General features: G+C 36.7%; 1 protein-coding gene across 2 annotated transcripts in view; it reads right to left on the reverse strand.

Moving 5' to 3' along the window:
• The window catches only part of LOC106878303 (uncharacterized), a 35,794-nt gene that overhangs the window by 95 nt on the left and 20,699 nt on the right, over positions 1-15,000 (reverse strand). For both annotated transcript variants that reach the window (XM_052975994.2, XM_014927488.3), the window contains exons 2-3: positions 5,835-6,308; positions 1-831 (exon numbers count right to left, since the gene is read on the reverse strand). The exon at positions 1-831 is cut by the window's left edge and continues 95 nt beyond it. In XM_052975994.2, coding sequence (XP_052831954.1) covers positions 542-831; positions 5,835-6,308 — 764 coding nt within the window. In that variant the 3' untranslated portion in view covers positions 1-541. The remainder of the gene's footprint in view (positions 832-5,834; positions 6,309-15,000) is intronic.

The following is a 15,000-nucleotide window of genomic DNA, read 5'->3' on the forward strand; positions in this document are numbered from 1 at the left end:
GAGCAAACATTGAAGGATATGAGGCTGTTGCCTTCCTCCATTTCCAAAGTTATCTCCAGAGATAAACAATAGCAACGACCAAGAATCGAAACCTTGTAATCTTGTCAAGCCGGTGACTTGAATTAGAAGGTCTTTGGTTTGCTACACAAAAAGCAGAAATATAATAATTAATATAAACTCTCATAAAAGGAACAAATAAAACCAATATGGAAAAAGAGACGTCGATAGTGTTCTGGAAGTAGACTTAATCAGAGATCATAATCAAATAAGTCGATAAAACACTGCTTGAAAATTTGTTTCGTCTTTAGCAAAATCTCTAGGAAGGTCATAAACTGCCCACCATTGCTTAAATATCTAACACCTACAGAAAAGAGCAGAACGTCAAATACATGTCAAGCTGTACATTGATATATTTCAGTTCGGCAGAGTCCAGTTTTTAGAAGCTTTAGTTTTTATTTTACTGAAGAGTAACGAGATGTTTTGAAACCTCTGTTTAATGTTATCATTTCAAGCGTTTTGACCAGAGATGATGCCGCCATCTTCATTGATTGTAACAGAACGTGTTTTTGAACTGGGCTACAAGAACTCTTCCAATGAACTGATTTAGAGTCTCCGAGTCCGGAAGCCTGATGTAGTGGTCTTGAATAGGTTGCGATGCCAGGCTCGAGAAGCAAACTATTTGGGTGGAATCCGGTTCCGGTCCGATGAGAAGAACATAGACGTCAGAATGCTCTTTGATAAGTACCGCTTCTCCAAGAGTATTTTCATCGCAGTAATTCCAAGAACTTAACACTAACAACACTGCACTGCGCCAGTATTTCTTCTTTCTCACTAAAATTAGAAAAAGAAAATAAAAATATTGAATTATTATTATTATTTATTATTATTTATTATTATTCGTTTATATTAGAAATCATTATTATCTGTGAATTTTACTGTAGCAAGACTTGTTTCAAAACTTTTGGGGGGGGGGGAGAGATTTTTTTCAGATCTGAATCACCATTTCTCTGTCGAGTCATTTGAACTGTTTCAAAAAAGGCGAGCAACTTGTTGACTTTTTTTTCGACTAGACTGGAAAAGTAATAAGGATACTTTGACTTAACGTTAACGAGAAACGCCCCGCCTCCAAGCAAAAACCTTTGCCTGCTGTACATAAAAGAAACAAAGACAAAAAAAAAAAAAGGAAGGAAAAAGCAAAAATATTGCAAAGCAGAGCCCACAAGGTTACGAAGCAAAAATGATGTTTCTGTGGATTTTGATAGGAATGAGTGTGATTTTGATCTTCTGCTAAACAGGCAACAAAAGATCGCAGCTTTGCTAAGGTCGCGTCCACACAAGAAATTTTAGATTTCTCAATGTCCAGTCTGAGAAGCACCTATGACAATGATGAGCTACGACTGACGGTGTCTCTCTACCCGAGAAATTTGTCTAATAGCAGCCATGAAGGAAGTTGACGTATCTACTTCACGAATAGAGGAAGTTTTTCATGTGTCCTCTAATGGCAAATTAAAGGCTGCTTTGATCAAGGAGTGGGACACGGTCTTGTTTCTCGAGGGAAGCAATGTACACGTTGTTGTTCATGTGGTTTTCTGGGACCGACGCGAGATGAAGTGGCCAGCAGAATGTCATTATAGATCGATCGATAGAATGTGATTATAAGATCGATCGATCGATAGGCTTGTGCAGCAGTACATGTCTAATGCAACATAAAAGTGACAGTATGAGGCAGTGTTTCCTTAGCATGTTGTCACTTTTGCAGCAGACTGAGAGAATGGTAAATCTAGTGATGAGGCACTACTTTTCCAATAGTTCACAAAACACTGCCAATCATTGTTCTAACATACTCCGTGTTAGTATTAAGATATTTAGTGTTAACATACTTCAAGATGGTTTATTCAAATATCAAAATGTTAGAATTCCTTCCTTAATCTTGCAGCTGAGTATATCTGATTTCATCCATTATTCTAAACTCATCATATCTCAGTCCCTAAATCCTGACTTAATTAACTTCCATCATTTATAACTTAGCAAGGTTTTTCCCCTGGTCCAGCAATCCATCTTTGCTCAATTTTTTTCCCACAGCTGAAAGATTTCAAATTCAACATTAACCATATTAAATTCACTCGAGGTTTTTTTTGTCTATCATCCAGTCAAAGAGAGTGGGACATTTTATAAACATTTCTCTTCCTTATCAGAGTTCATGAGTCGGTGTAATTATGGCAAATCATAACAGTCACAAAGATTTCACTTATCTCCTCAGAAATTCAGTGATATTTATTACTTTATCCACTTGCAAATATAGTTATACATATTTCTTTGTCTACGCACAGATTTTCATAAAAGCATTTATTTTTCAACCACGTACTTAACCCACGCGGTTTCCTTGTCTTTCCGCGGCTTTAACCGAAGTTATTCTCTTCTCAGACCACAGACTTGGCCATACCAATCTCCATGTTTACACAGACGTCTGCTTATTAACTATATCCTCTGTTTACCAACAGACATGGCTCTAGGTATTTCCTTTTCTTCCCACAGACCAAAGAATCGGTATTTCCTTATCTATTTACATGCCACTAAAACGTCAGAATGTCTTCGTCAGCCCAAAATCATCGCTGGTCGTATTTCCTCATTGACCCACTAATCTAACTATTAGTCAGTTTTATTATTTTTTTAAAAATAATTATCTACACACTTAATTCTGCGCATTTCCTTGTCTCATCCCTAAATTCAACTGCTTCTTATATTTTTTAACTTATTTATTTATTTATTTATTATCCGCTCATCCACTCACAAAAACATTAACGAAGCAGTTTTAAACTTTTACTCTTATTTCCTTTAACTCGAGTGAATCACGTTTTCCTTTTTTTATTTAAGAAAAACAACTGAAACGAAAAAAGAAGCAAGTCTCCAGCGGTTACTCTACAATCTATTTATAACGAATTTGTTTATATTTCCGATAGAAACTGAAGCTAGATATGAGACAATTATTAGTGGAAATTAAATATTCAAATTTATTAATAGAAAAATGCTTTTCTCACATAAAAACAACCCACACCAAACAATATCTATGTATGGACGTATACATATATGTACGTATGCATGTGAACAAAAACAACATGCATTTTTGTATCATTCCTAGCAATCAGTAATAGCACATTCTCTCAGCACATGTTTTCAAACAAACAAGCGGCCATCGCTGACAATCCGCCCCAACCAAAATAATATCCTCGTTAATACCCTCAACCATCCACCACAGTTACACAATAGGGGTCGCCACCGACTATAGCACGCACCCCTTCCTCTCTCTAAGTAGTACAACAAATAAAAATAAATGTGCAGTGTATTTTGCTTGCAGTAAAACTGCAACTATAGCTTTACACCCCAGTGCTTCGCAGTCCCAAACCACGCCTATTATTTATTCATTGATGAAAACTGCGGAAACAACGTCACAAGTTCTATTCTTATCAGTGGAAATTGGTATACATACATACATACATACATACATACATATATATATATATATATATATATATATATATATATATATATATATATATATATATATATATATATATATATATATATATATATATATATATATATATATATTACCCATTTCTTAATCACAAAGGAACAGAATTCTGTCTGCAAGCAACAAGAGAAATGATACAACAAAATACAATAAGCGAAACAATACAAGAAAAAAGAAATGATAATGATGATGATGATGATATTGCATTGATAGTGACAGTAATGGGATTTTGTAGCTGGTGGGAGGTGGTGGTGGTGGTGGTGCTACTACTACTACTACTACTACTACTACTACAACAATAATAATTTCTAACATATCTACAGGTTAAACAAATTTTGGTGGGTTGCAATTTGATTATACCAACCCCAGTGTATGACTGGTACTTTTTCATGTCGACCTCGACGGGATGAAAGGCAGAGGTTATCCTGTGTGGGATTTGAACTCAGAACTTGAAGAGACGAACATCGAAGTGTGGAGTTCTGCCACTCGTACCTGACAACTAGCTTCCGTTCTTATTTCGAACAAAGTGCTTTGTGTCTCGCAAAGTTTAAGAGCCAGGCACGTCCCAAGCGCTGTGATTTGTTTTCCCTTCAGTTGGCCTATTCTAATCGCTCCGTAAACTTCTCTAATTGCTAAAACTGACATATTAGGCTCAATCATTTCTTTATTCGTACAAAGGTTCATAAACACAATACAAAACGTGTCATTCAAAGGGTTTACAAATTATGTGAAACGGTACACAAATATCAGAAACGGAAGTGGGACATAAATTGTAATACAATAAATTCAGATGGATTTAAAATTTTGGTAAAATTTTACTACTACTAATAATAATAATAATTGAAGAATGAGGTCAACAATTTCAAGGGTAAGGTGTTAATTGATTAAAGATAACAATAGCAGCAGGAACAACAACAAAAGCAGCAACAACAAAAATAACGATAGCGAAGAGTTAAAAGACAACGGTGATAATCGAAAATAATGTCTCCCTTTGCCCCAAGGACATCCAGTTTAGAGGACTTGTACTTATCGTCTGTGGCACGAGGAAATATAAACAAAGTTACGCAGTTCCCCCCGTTATCTTTCCTTGTGTCAGATCGACCCTGTAAACTTCACTCGGTGACATAGGCGGATGTTACTCCGTGCTGTATCAACATTATAATCGGCCTCCTGTCGCCATGTCGGGATACTCTCTGTCTCTCTCTGTCTCTGTCTCTCTCTGTCTCTGTCTCTCTCTGTCTCTGTCTGTCTCTCTCTCTGTTTGTTGTTAGTATACACTTCTTCAACTGTATCGCCTGAAGAAAGTCTGGTAGGAGCCAGAGACAGAGTCGAATTAATTCCCGACTAAGAATTGTTTAATTATTTTTTATATAAGTTAATCAAAAGGAGGTGAGGCAATACCTATGGTATTTAAAGACCGTGTCATACTGGCGAGGTTGATATGACTCACAGCCCCATAGGCTCAATATTGTCTGGTCAATGTCTACACATTGACCTTTACACACACACACACACACACTCAAGACATCATAAAGAAGAATGGAGAGTTATACATTTTCAAAATTTGCACATTCCACTAAATTCCAATCTGACACGTGTTTCTACTGGATAAGTGTCCTAGTGTCCTTTGATGCAGCATCTAGGTGCTTTTATCTTTTGCCTTTTATTTGTTCCAGTCATTGGACTACTGAAGCCATGTACTCTTTTAAGCCTGGTACTTATTCTTTCGATCGCTTTAGCCGAACTGTTAAGTTACGGGGACGTAAATACACCAACGCCAGTTGTCAAGGTGCGGTTGGAGGCAGACACAGACTCAAAGACTCACACATAGATATACATACATGCATACATACATACATACATACATACATACATACATACATACATACACGCATGCATGCATGGCACGCGCTGGCACTCCGTCGGTTACGACGACGAGTGTTCCAGTTGACCCGATCAACGGAACAGCCTGCTCGAGAAATTGAATTGATAAGATAAATAATAAGAGACAGCATCAAACATCAAAAGATACAAATGGGTGCTGAAAAGTTCTTGGCTTTGGCTAAAAGAAAATACAGGTGGATCAGTGAATTATGATTTTATTCAACATATCCACCTCTCAGATTCACACACTTATTGAAGCGGTCCTCCAGTTTTTTCTAATCCCTTTATAAGAACTCAGAAGGTTGGGCCTCCAGCCAGACCTTTCGCGACACCCTTAAATCCAGGAACTTTTCAGCACCCCCTCGTAAAATAAAGATAAAAATAACAAAAAATGACAATGAGCAAATGTCTTACTTACTGGTTGTACTTAAGATGGACACAGTACGGTCCAAAGCACGGTCGAGCTGCAGAAGTTTTATAGAATTAGTGTGGTAAGATAAGATAGCGTGTCGCAGATCGCGTTTCGTTGCCGGCTTCTTCAGTGGCATGACTAACCGGCTTTTGACAGAATATGTCTGAAGACCAACAGTCGGAGCATTCTTATCGAAGGTGCTGCCACACAAGGATTCCAATAGACTGAGAACGAGGAACTTGGTTTTCAAGCCGAGTGTTGAGCTTTTCACGCAGAGGCTGTCATCAAGGACAGTCAGCAGCAAGCGTTCCGGCCATACTTTGTGCTTCACAATATAACTGTTGTTACTGTGGTGCTTGGAACGAGAGAAGCTATTCAAATTTGTTGCTTCATCTCCAGCAAGGGATCCACCCCTGATGACGTTGCTGAGAAAGCGACGGCTGGCTTCAGCGAATGGCAACTGGGCCGAGAGTTGACGATCTGAAAATATATTAAATATTCGCCTTCAGTGAAAAAAGTTCTCAATTTTTTTTTCCTTTAATTTCAGTTTGTTTACTTTACATGTCATTAAATGTCTTCATTTTTTAGCTTAAAATGTTTTGACTTAAGCAAACTCTTTAGTAATTTACTGATTTTATAATTACAACATGCAACTAAACGAGGAAAATTTGAGCTGATGCATTTTGGAAGAAAGACTCTGCTAAAACAACCATACTCTCTTCCTTCCGGGTAACTGCTCATAGCATTTAATAATATCAGAGACATAGGGGTAATAGTTGATAACAAACGCAGCTGGGGTGCCCACATCAAGAATAAATATATATAAATAAATATATAAATATATATATGAATATGTGTGTGTGTGTGTGTGTGTGTGTGTGTGTGTGTGTGTGTGTAAATATATATGTCAGTGTGATATAGCTTGACTTTGCAAAGGCATTTGATAAGGTAGATCATGGCATTATATGTCATAAGCTAGGAGACCTTGGCATCACTGGTAACCTGGGAGAGGGGCTGTGTGACTTCCTGAAGAACAGAAGTCAGGTAGTTGCAGCCAAGTGTGCCCTTTCTGAGGAAACTCAAATCGTAAGTGGCGTCCCCCCAGGGAACTCTTCTGGGCCATTATTGTTCATAATAGTCCTCTTAGACATGCCCACGGTCACTCAGACAGTCACTGTCACTAGCTATGCTGATAATACAAAATTATCTCAGGCAATGAAAAGCCAAGATGACGTCGGAATTCGATATACAAGTGGATCGAAATAAACAGCATGCAGTTTAATGCTGGAAAATTTCAAGCAGTGCACTATCAACTACAGCCTGCATATACAAGACCCGAAGGCGCTATAATCTCAGAGCCACAGGCAGTGAAAGATTTTAAAGTGTACGATTTTAAAGCAATCACACACACAAAAAATTTTTTATTCAACCATTTCACATGTCTATAAACCGGAAATATAAAATTCCCCGCCGTCCACTTCCGCTCCTTACCCCAACTCCGCAAGAGATGTCACTACACATTCCTATACACTAACCGTATTTACGAAGTCTGAAAAAATGACCTCGTGGCATCTAGACTATGAACTGATTGTACAAAACTTAAGATATAATTCTTTAACAGTATCCACACGTACATGCATTACACACACACATGCATTACACACACACACACATACATAAATATAATAATGTGTGTGTGTGTACGTGTGTTACTAGACCTTGTATCTATTGTGCAATGGATGTCGTAGTCAAAGTGGCCTCGTCGAGATAGTCGTGTGACATTATATATATATATAAATATATACATAACAGTGTATGGTAATGTTTGCGTACGCACGTGAATAGATCTGTGGACGTGCGTAAGCAAATGTCAGGAGTTAAAAGTTGTCTGAGTAATGCGAATAGGAGCAGGTGTATGGTAGCGAAGGAACAATGTACTTACTTTATTCGATATGTCTGTGGGTGTATACGTAAATACATACATTTATATATATATATATATATATATATATATATATATATATATATATATATATATATATATATATATATATATATTCTTTTATACACACACACATATTATATAGTAGAAGAGGCAATAGAAGACACGTGTCCAAGGTGCCATGCAGTGGGACTGAACCCAGAACCATGTTGTTGAGGAAGCAAGCTTCGAACCACACCCACCCACCCACCTGCGCTTAAGTATATATATATATATATATATATATATATATATATATATATATATATATATATATATATATATATATATATATATATATATATATATATATATATATATATATATATATATATATATATAAACGCGCACGAGCACACATGTAACATTGTAGTTTCCCATTATTATTCCATTGAAATAAGCACATATTATATTAAGAGTTAGATGATAAGAATATAGAAATAGAAGAATATAAACGTAAAAAATAAAAACATTAAAACATATAAGGGGTACCATGAAAGTAGAAGATATATTAAAAGAGGCAATTGAAAGGATCAGTCCAAACCTACGGCCGTTTCAGATAAGTTTTAAGGGGCTGTAGGAAATAGACCAAATTCAGCTCACTGTATAAAAAACATTTCCTTCCTGAGGGTTCCTTTCTCGTGGTAAAATCCAGTAAGGTACTACATGGAGAAAGTTCAGTTTTTGTTTTGTCATCAGATGAACTTTCTCCCTGTAGTACCTTACTAGATTTTACTGTGTTTTACCACGAGAAAGGAACCCTGAGGAAGGAAATGTTGCGGAACTTATTTCTAGCAGGTCAAGTGATGTGCGTGAGTTGTCGTTGGTGGGTGTTCGGTTCCAGATTTTCTAGTGAGATATACAATTACAACAATGAAAGAGGAGGAGGAAGAGGAGGAGAAGGAAGAGAAAGAGACTCCTTCCACTTCTTTCCCTTAAGACTTTATTTCTCTCGCCCAAAACCTCTTTACCGTGTTCTTCCCTCGCCAAACTGTTTATTTCATATGTTTTCTATTTGTGCGGCGATGCTGGCTCTTTAACATCGCCTTTATTAGATCACGGTAGCAATAGTTTTGAAATCTCCAACTGTCACCCAGCCTGAACATTTTGTCATGCTGTGCCACGCCTGGATTATGCTACTACTACTGCTACTACTACTACTACTACTACTACTACTACTAGAGAATTTTCTCTACTTGTACTTGATTTATGTAGACCGTCCTAATTAAACAAAAATATTTGATGTGGCAACAAAATTAGAAAGTCATGCTAAAGATTTGGGGTTTTCGTAGAATTTCTTTGCGAAAAAACAATTGAATTTTCTTCATCATTGAAGTTTTACTTATATGTAGGTTTTTCCGTCGATCAAGCATCTGCACATTTGTGTCCATGCATGCGAGGTTCTTCTCTTCAGGTCTCTGATTTTTGTTCAAGAAAAAGACCGCCAACACGGGCCCATACAGCTTGGCACCATTATCATCGCAGACACCCGATTCAATATTCTTACATTATTTGCCCCAGATTGGTACCGTTTTTTCCGACCTTGAAAGAATAAAAAGAAAATTGAACTCGGCGGCATTTGAGCTCAGAATATAGCGAGTCGGGACCACGAGCCATTGCCGGTTTTAGTCGAAAACTAATTCAAGAAGCAGTACTTGTCTTTGTATTTTACAAAAATCTAGTGTTTTGAATAATAATAATAATAATAATAATAATAATAATAATAATAATAATAGTGAATACTTTTGACTCATCGATAGCATAAAATCGGCCCGTTATTGCTTTTATAGAACCATTTGTGGTTTATTAAATATTGTTAATATTTCTTTCAATTAAGGCGTCGAGCTAGCAGAATGTGTGTGTGTGTGTGTGTGTGTGTGTGTGTGTGTGTGTGTGTGTGGTGTGTGTGTGTGTGTGTGTGCGTGTGTGTGTTTTCTCACATATTCTCTGATAAGTTCTTTTCAGTTTGTGTGGAGGAGAAGCATTCTATATTCCAGCACCAACGTTTCCAGACCTTCACAGAAACAGCTTCAGACTAAAGACGTTGGTGTTGGCGTGGGTCTCTGCCTTTTTTGTAGTAAGCAACACTAATTCCATGAGATTAGTGGTGGACATTGGTACAAGGATTTGGGGCCTTTCATCATTTTCAACAAATTAAAACAAACTACACGGAAGTCATCAGAAAACGTGAGAGGCAAAATCTTGCTGACAAAGAGAAAACTTCAACATAATCGTACTTTTAACAGCACGGTGAAAAGAAAAACTATTGCCCCATATATATATATATATATATATATATATATATATATATATATACACACACATCTCTCTCGCTCTCTCTTATATATATATATATATATATATATATATATATATATATATATATATATATATATGTGTGTGTGTGTGTGTGTGTGTGTGTGTGTGTGTGTGTGTATGTATTATGTATGGATGTATATATGTGCATGTGTGAGGCTGTTATAAAACTAACGAACATTTAACCTGTTAACATAAACATTCTGGTAGCTGATGGTATATTCGGATAACTTGGTCACATAGCTTCTTCCATGTTACCATTGATTTAACACACATCTCCCTATGTGTGTGCATGTGTATGTATGTATGTGTATATATATATATATATATATATATATATATATATATATATATATATATATATATATATATATATATATATGTGTGTGTATATACGCTGTTATGCAAACATATAACCGCAAATTCCATTGGCATGCAATTTTTAAATAAACAGGCCAAAACAAAAATAATAAAAGAACCGAACATATTGGAATAAGAAAGGTAGTTTAAATGTGTAAGTGCGCGCGTTTGTGTGTGTGTGTGTGTGTGTGTGTGTGTGTGTATGTTCGCCCTGGTACTGTGGGGAGGTGGATTGGTGGGTGGGAGGGTGGGTGGGTGGTTAGCTGTAAAAAGTGAAGGTTATCAGTAAAACAGTATTTATCGCTCTTTGAAACGTTTTTAAATACACATTTAATGTAATCTATCTTTTGACATGCTGGCTACTGCTTAGAGCATATATACACAGCCATGTACTATACATACATACATACATATATACACACGCACAAGAACACACACGTATATAGTAATAATAAACACAGAAACAATTGGTATTTTAGGATTTATAAAACCGACACTTGTTTCGTTAAAACGACTACCATTATTCGGCAAGGCATGTAGCCAGATGTATTATGATCGATTCTGAGAACAAACCTTTCGTTACACACGTACACCCACACACACACACACTATATGTATATGTATATGTATATACATATACATATGTAAAAAATCTAAAACCAAGGCAGAACGAGTATCTCAAGTCATTTAGAATAATTTAATTAATAGGGTAAGGTGAATTTGAAGTCTTACAGCCGTTTCAGGGATAACCCAAGTGGCAGGTTAGCATGGATATACCGTCATCAGAGACAAGGTATGAATATTTTAGACAGAGAAAACTTACAATTTACAAGGAATAAAATTCACAGTTTATAAGGAATAAAATAGAAGAATGAAGGAGTAAACAGAAGGTAATTATTAAAGGCAGTTAGAAGAATATAGGGAGGAGAGTAATGTTCACAACTCATCTTCTTCCAGAGGATACGGATGTCGGTCGGTACTTCCATGAAAGTACAGGTCCTTAGTTACAATCGCAGGTAAATCGAGGCGGTATTTTGGCAGTATTTTGGCGTTATTCTCCTGCCTAAATTCTTCTAATTACCTTTACTCTTTATACGTCTATTTACTCCTTTATTCCTTATAAACTGTGAATTTTATTCTTTGCAAACTGTAAATTTTCTCTGTCTAAAATATTCATACCTTGTCTCTGATGACGGAATATCCATGCTAACTTGCCACTTGGGTTATCCCAGAAACGGCTGTAAGACTTCAAATCCACCTTACCCTATTAATTAAATTATTCTAAATGACTTGAGATACTCGTTCTGCCTTGGTTTTTGACTTTTTCCAGAAGCAGTCACGAGAGCGACACATACAAAATTTAGCCGTCGTTGCGGCTTCTCTTAAACTTATAATGTGTGTGTGTGTGTTTGTGTGTGTGTGTGTGTGTGTGTGTGTGTGTGTGTGTGTGTGTGTGTGCATCTATATGCAGATATATAATTATAAATGTGTACATATATATATATATATATATGTGTGTACACACACACACACACACACACATTACATACGGTGCCCCAGCATAGCCACAGTCTTTCGAAAGAAAACGCATAAAAGTATATATATATATATATATATATATATATATATATATATATATACAGATATATATCGTGATTTCGTTAGCCAAACGTCAGCAGCTTTGCCGCATGGTGCAGTTTAAGCTGATAGTGCGCTAATCGCTGAAATACACAATTGTAAACAGTTGCTAATGGGTGGCCATCTCCCACGCTACTACCCCCACCAGCCCACCCCTGCCACCGCCGTCCAGCCGCTGAAAGTTCACCGTCACCTCCACCTTCTCCCTTTTGCAGCCTTCTGCCGTGTCGACTGTAGACTAAAGACTTCCTGAAGTAAATTAAAGAAGAGAAAGGTGGTGGGAGGGAGGGAAGGAGAGGGATAGGAAGAGAAAGGGAAAGAGAAAGAGAAAGAGAAAGAGCGCGGAGCGTAAGTCTGTATATTCGGCGTAATGCCTTATCTCCGAAACATTTCTTTCAAAGATAACATTTCGCTTGTTTATAACGGAAGAAAGGAATTTCGAAACCTTCCATCGTTTTAGAATTTTGAAATTTGATGAGTCTTGGAGACTTAATAGATTTAGATTTAGAGAATAAATTAATATTCTACTTATAGTTTCCAGTTTCACACACACATATTACATACATGCATATTTGCATGCATATATACGTACATACGTACGTACATAAATACATACATACGAGAGGTGTATGAAAAGTCTTGAGCCTTCAGGGCATTTGAGCCTTGAAGTCTTGTACCTTCATCAGAAGTCTTGTACCATGTTTTGTCTTTTTGAAGCTCAAGATTTTCCATACACCCTTTAGACAGGGAAAACTTACAGTTTACGAGGAATAAAATTCACAGTTTGTAAGGAATAAAATAGAAAAGATAAAGGAATAAATAGAAGGTATTTAGTAAAGGCAGTTAGAATATAGGGAGGAGAATAATGTTCACACACACACACACATACATACATACATGCATGCATACATAGATACATACATACGTGGACACATACTTACGCACATATTTATCCACGCATATATCAACGCGTACATATATAATTATATCTACATATATCTACATATATCCTACTCACACATACAGACATACAGACAAACACATATTTATGTCTATGCGTTTGTGTGTACGTATGTGCATATGTACGCGTGCGCGCACAGACACTCACCCCACCCCCACCCTACACACACACACACACCTTATCTTCTGAGTCGATGAACAATGTAATCTTAAGTGAAACAGAATAAAGATATGATGTTTCCTAGGTTCTGTGGGAATTTTTTTTCCCGACTGGTGGATCACCACATCACCACGTGATCATCCCACCTGTCCAATCTAATTACCGATATTGTTTTGTCTTCAAATATCTTCTCCCTCTCTCTCTCTCTCTTTGTCCTTACTCCCTCCCTTCCCCCTCTCTCCCTAGGAACTGCCTGTAAAGTGATTCTTACGGTCGATTCTGAGTTCAAATTCCGCCGAGGTCGACTTTGCCTTTCATCCTTTCGAGGTCGATAAATCAAGTACCAATTGAGTGCTGGGGGTCGATGTAATCGACTATACCTTTCCCCCAAATTTCTACCTATAGTAGAAACTATTATTATTATTATTTTATGTTTGACTTTTGTTTTGCATTTGTACAAGTTGGATCCAAGTCTCACCCAGAGACCTCAAGAGACAACAAGTTAGAAGTTCATGTAGGTGTTATGCCTAGGGTACCATATATTTGGATTTGTACAGTTTTGTTCAAGTTATTATTATTATTATTATTATTATTATTATTATTATTATTATTATTATTATTATTATTATTATTATTATTATTATTATTTTGACACCAGAATATAAAGGAAACATTGCAAATAAGAAGTTAACTGAATCAGCAAAAAATTTCTCGAGATTTAAATACAGCAGAAGTTAACTTCAATATTGTATCTATAAGCTAGTCACCATTTCCGGATGTCTAAAGCCAGCTTCCTTCCTAATCTATTATAACTTGACTGAATTCCATTAAATGGAATACGGAAATTGGGTTTTATAACGTTTTATTGTTACTTAACGTATTATTAACGGTCTACTGGAGCAGGAACCCACTAGTGAAGCTCTACGTGATCGCTCTACGCGCTAGAAATAGTAACAATGTTCTACTCTCATTCCCTACCGTCTTGAAAGTAAGGAAGACTATGTCGGATCTGACTCACACTTGACAACCGACAAACGACCGAAGTAGAGAAGAAGAAATCTTTCGTTTGCGAAATCACATCTCGTCATCTTAAGGACGTATTTGATAAAAGAGTTGTATACAGCAAGGTTCAATGAAATATAAGAGAATAGTCGATCAGTCGGTGGTTCATATTCTGTTGGCTTAGAAAAAGGCACAATCGATAATATGGTCCTAGGTTCCTGATGCACGAGAAAAAAATAGGATGGTCACGGCTGGAATGCATTTGATCAAAAGGCTTGCATAATCAAGGCTGATCTGGAGTTTAGACGATTGAGACAACAATAACAAAGACAACGACGGCGACAGAATCAACAACAACGTTGAGAACGACAGCAAGAAGAAGAAGAAGAAGAAGAAGAACAACAACAACAACTACAAGAAGGAGAAACAGAGAAAGGAGGAGAAGGAAGAGAAGAGGAAAAGAGGTGCAACAATAACAATAGCAACAACAATCTGGAAGCAGAAAAGTGATTGTGTGGAAAGCAAAGAGAAGATTCTTTTTGGTTTCCACTGTTGTAATATCTTCTCTGAAAGGACGTCAATCTAGCCAGCTGTTTTAACGAGCTAATTAACTCGATTCCCCCCACCTCCCTCCCACTTCTCTCTCCCTTTCTTTCTCTCTTTCTTTTTGTTCTTTTCTTTCTTCAAACAAAACCTTTTTCGTCTTCATAACGTGGAACATTCAGAATAGGCCAGACGTTTGTTTACCATTCTAA

Source organism: Octopus bimaculoides, chromosome 23, assembly GCF_046866305.1.
Source record: "Octopus bimaculoides isolate indiv1 chromosome 23, ASM4686630v1, whole genome shotgun sequence".
NCBI lineage: Eukaryota > Metazoa > Mollusca > Cephalopoda > Octopoda > Octopodidae > Octopus > Octopus bimaculoides.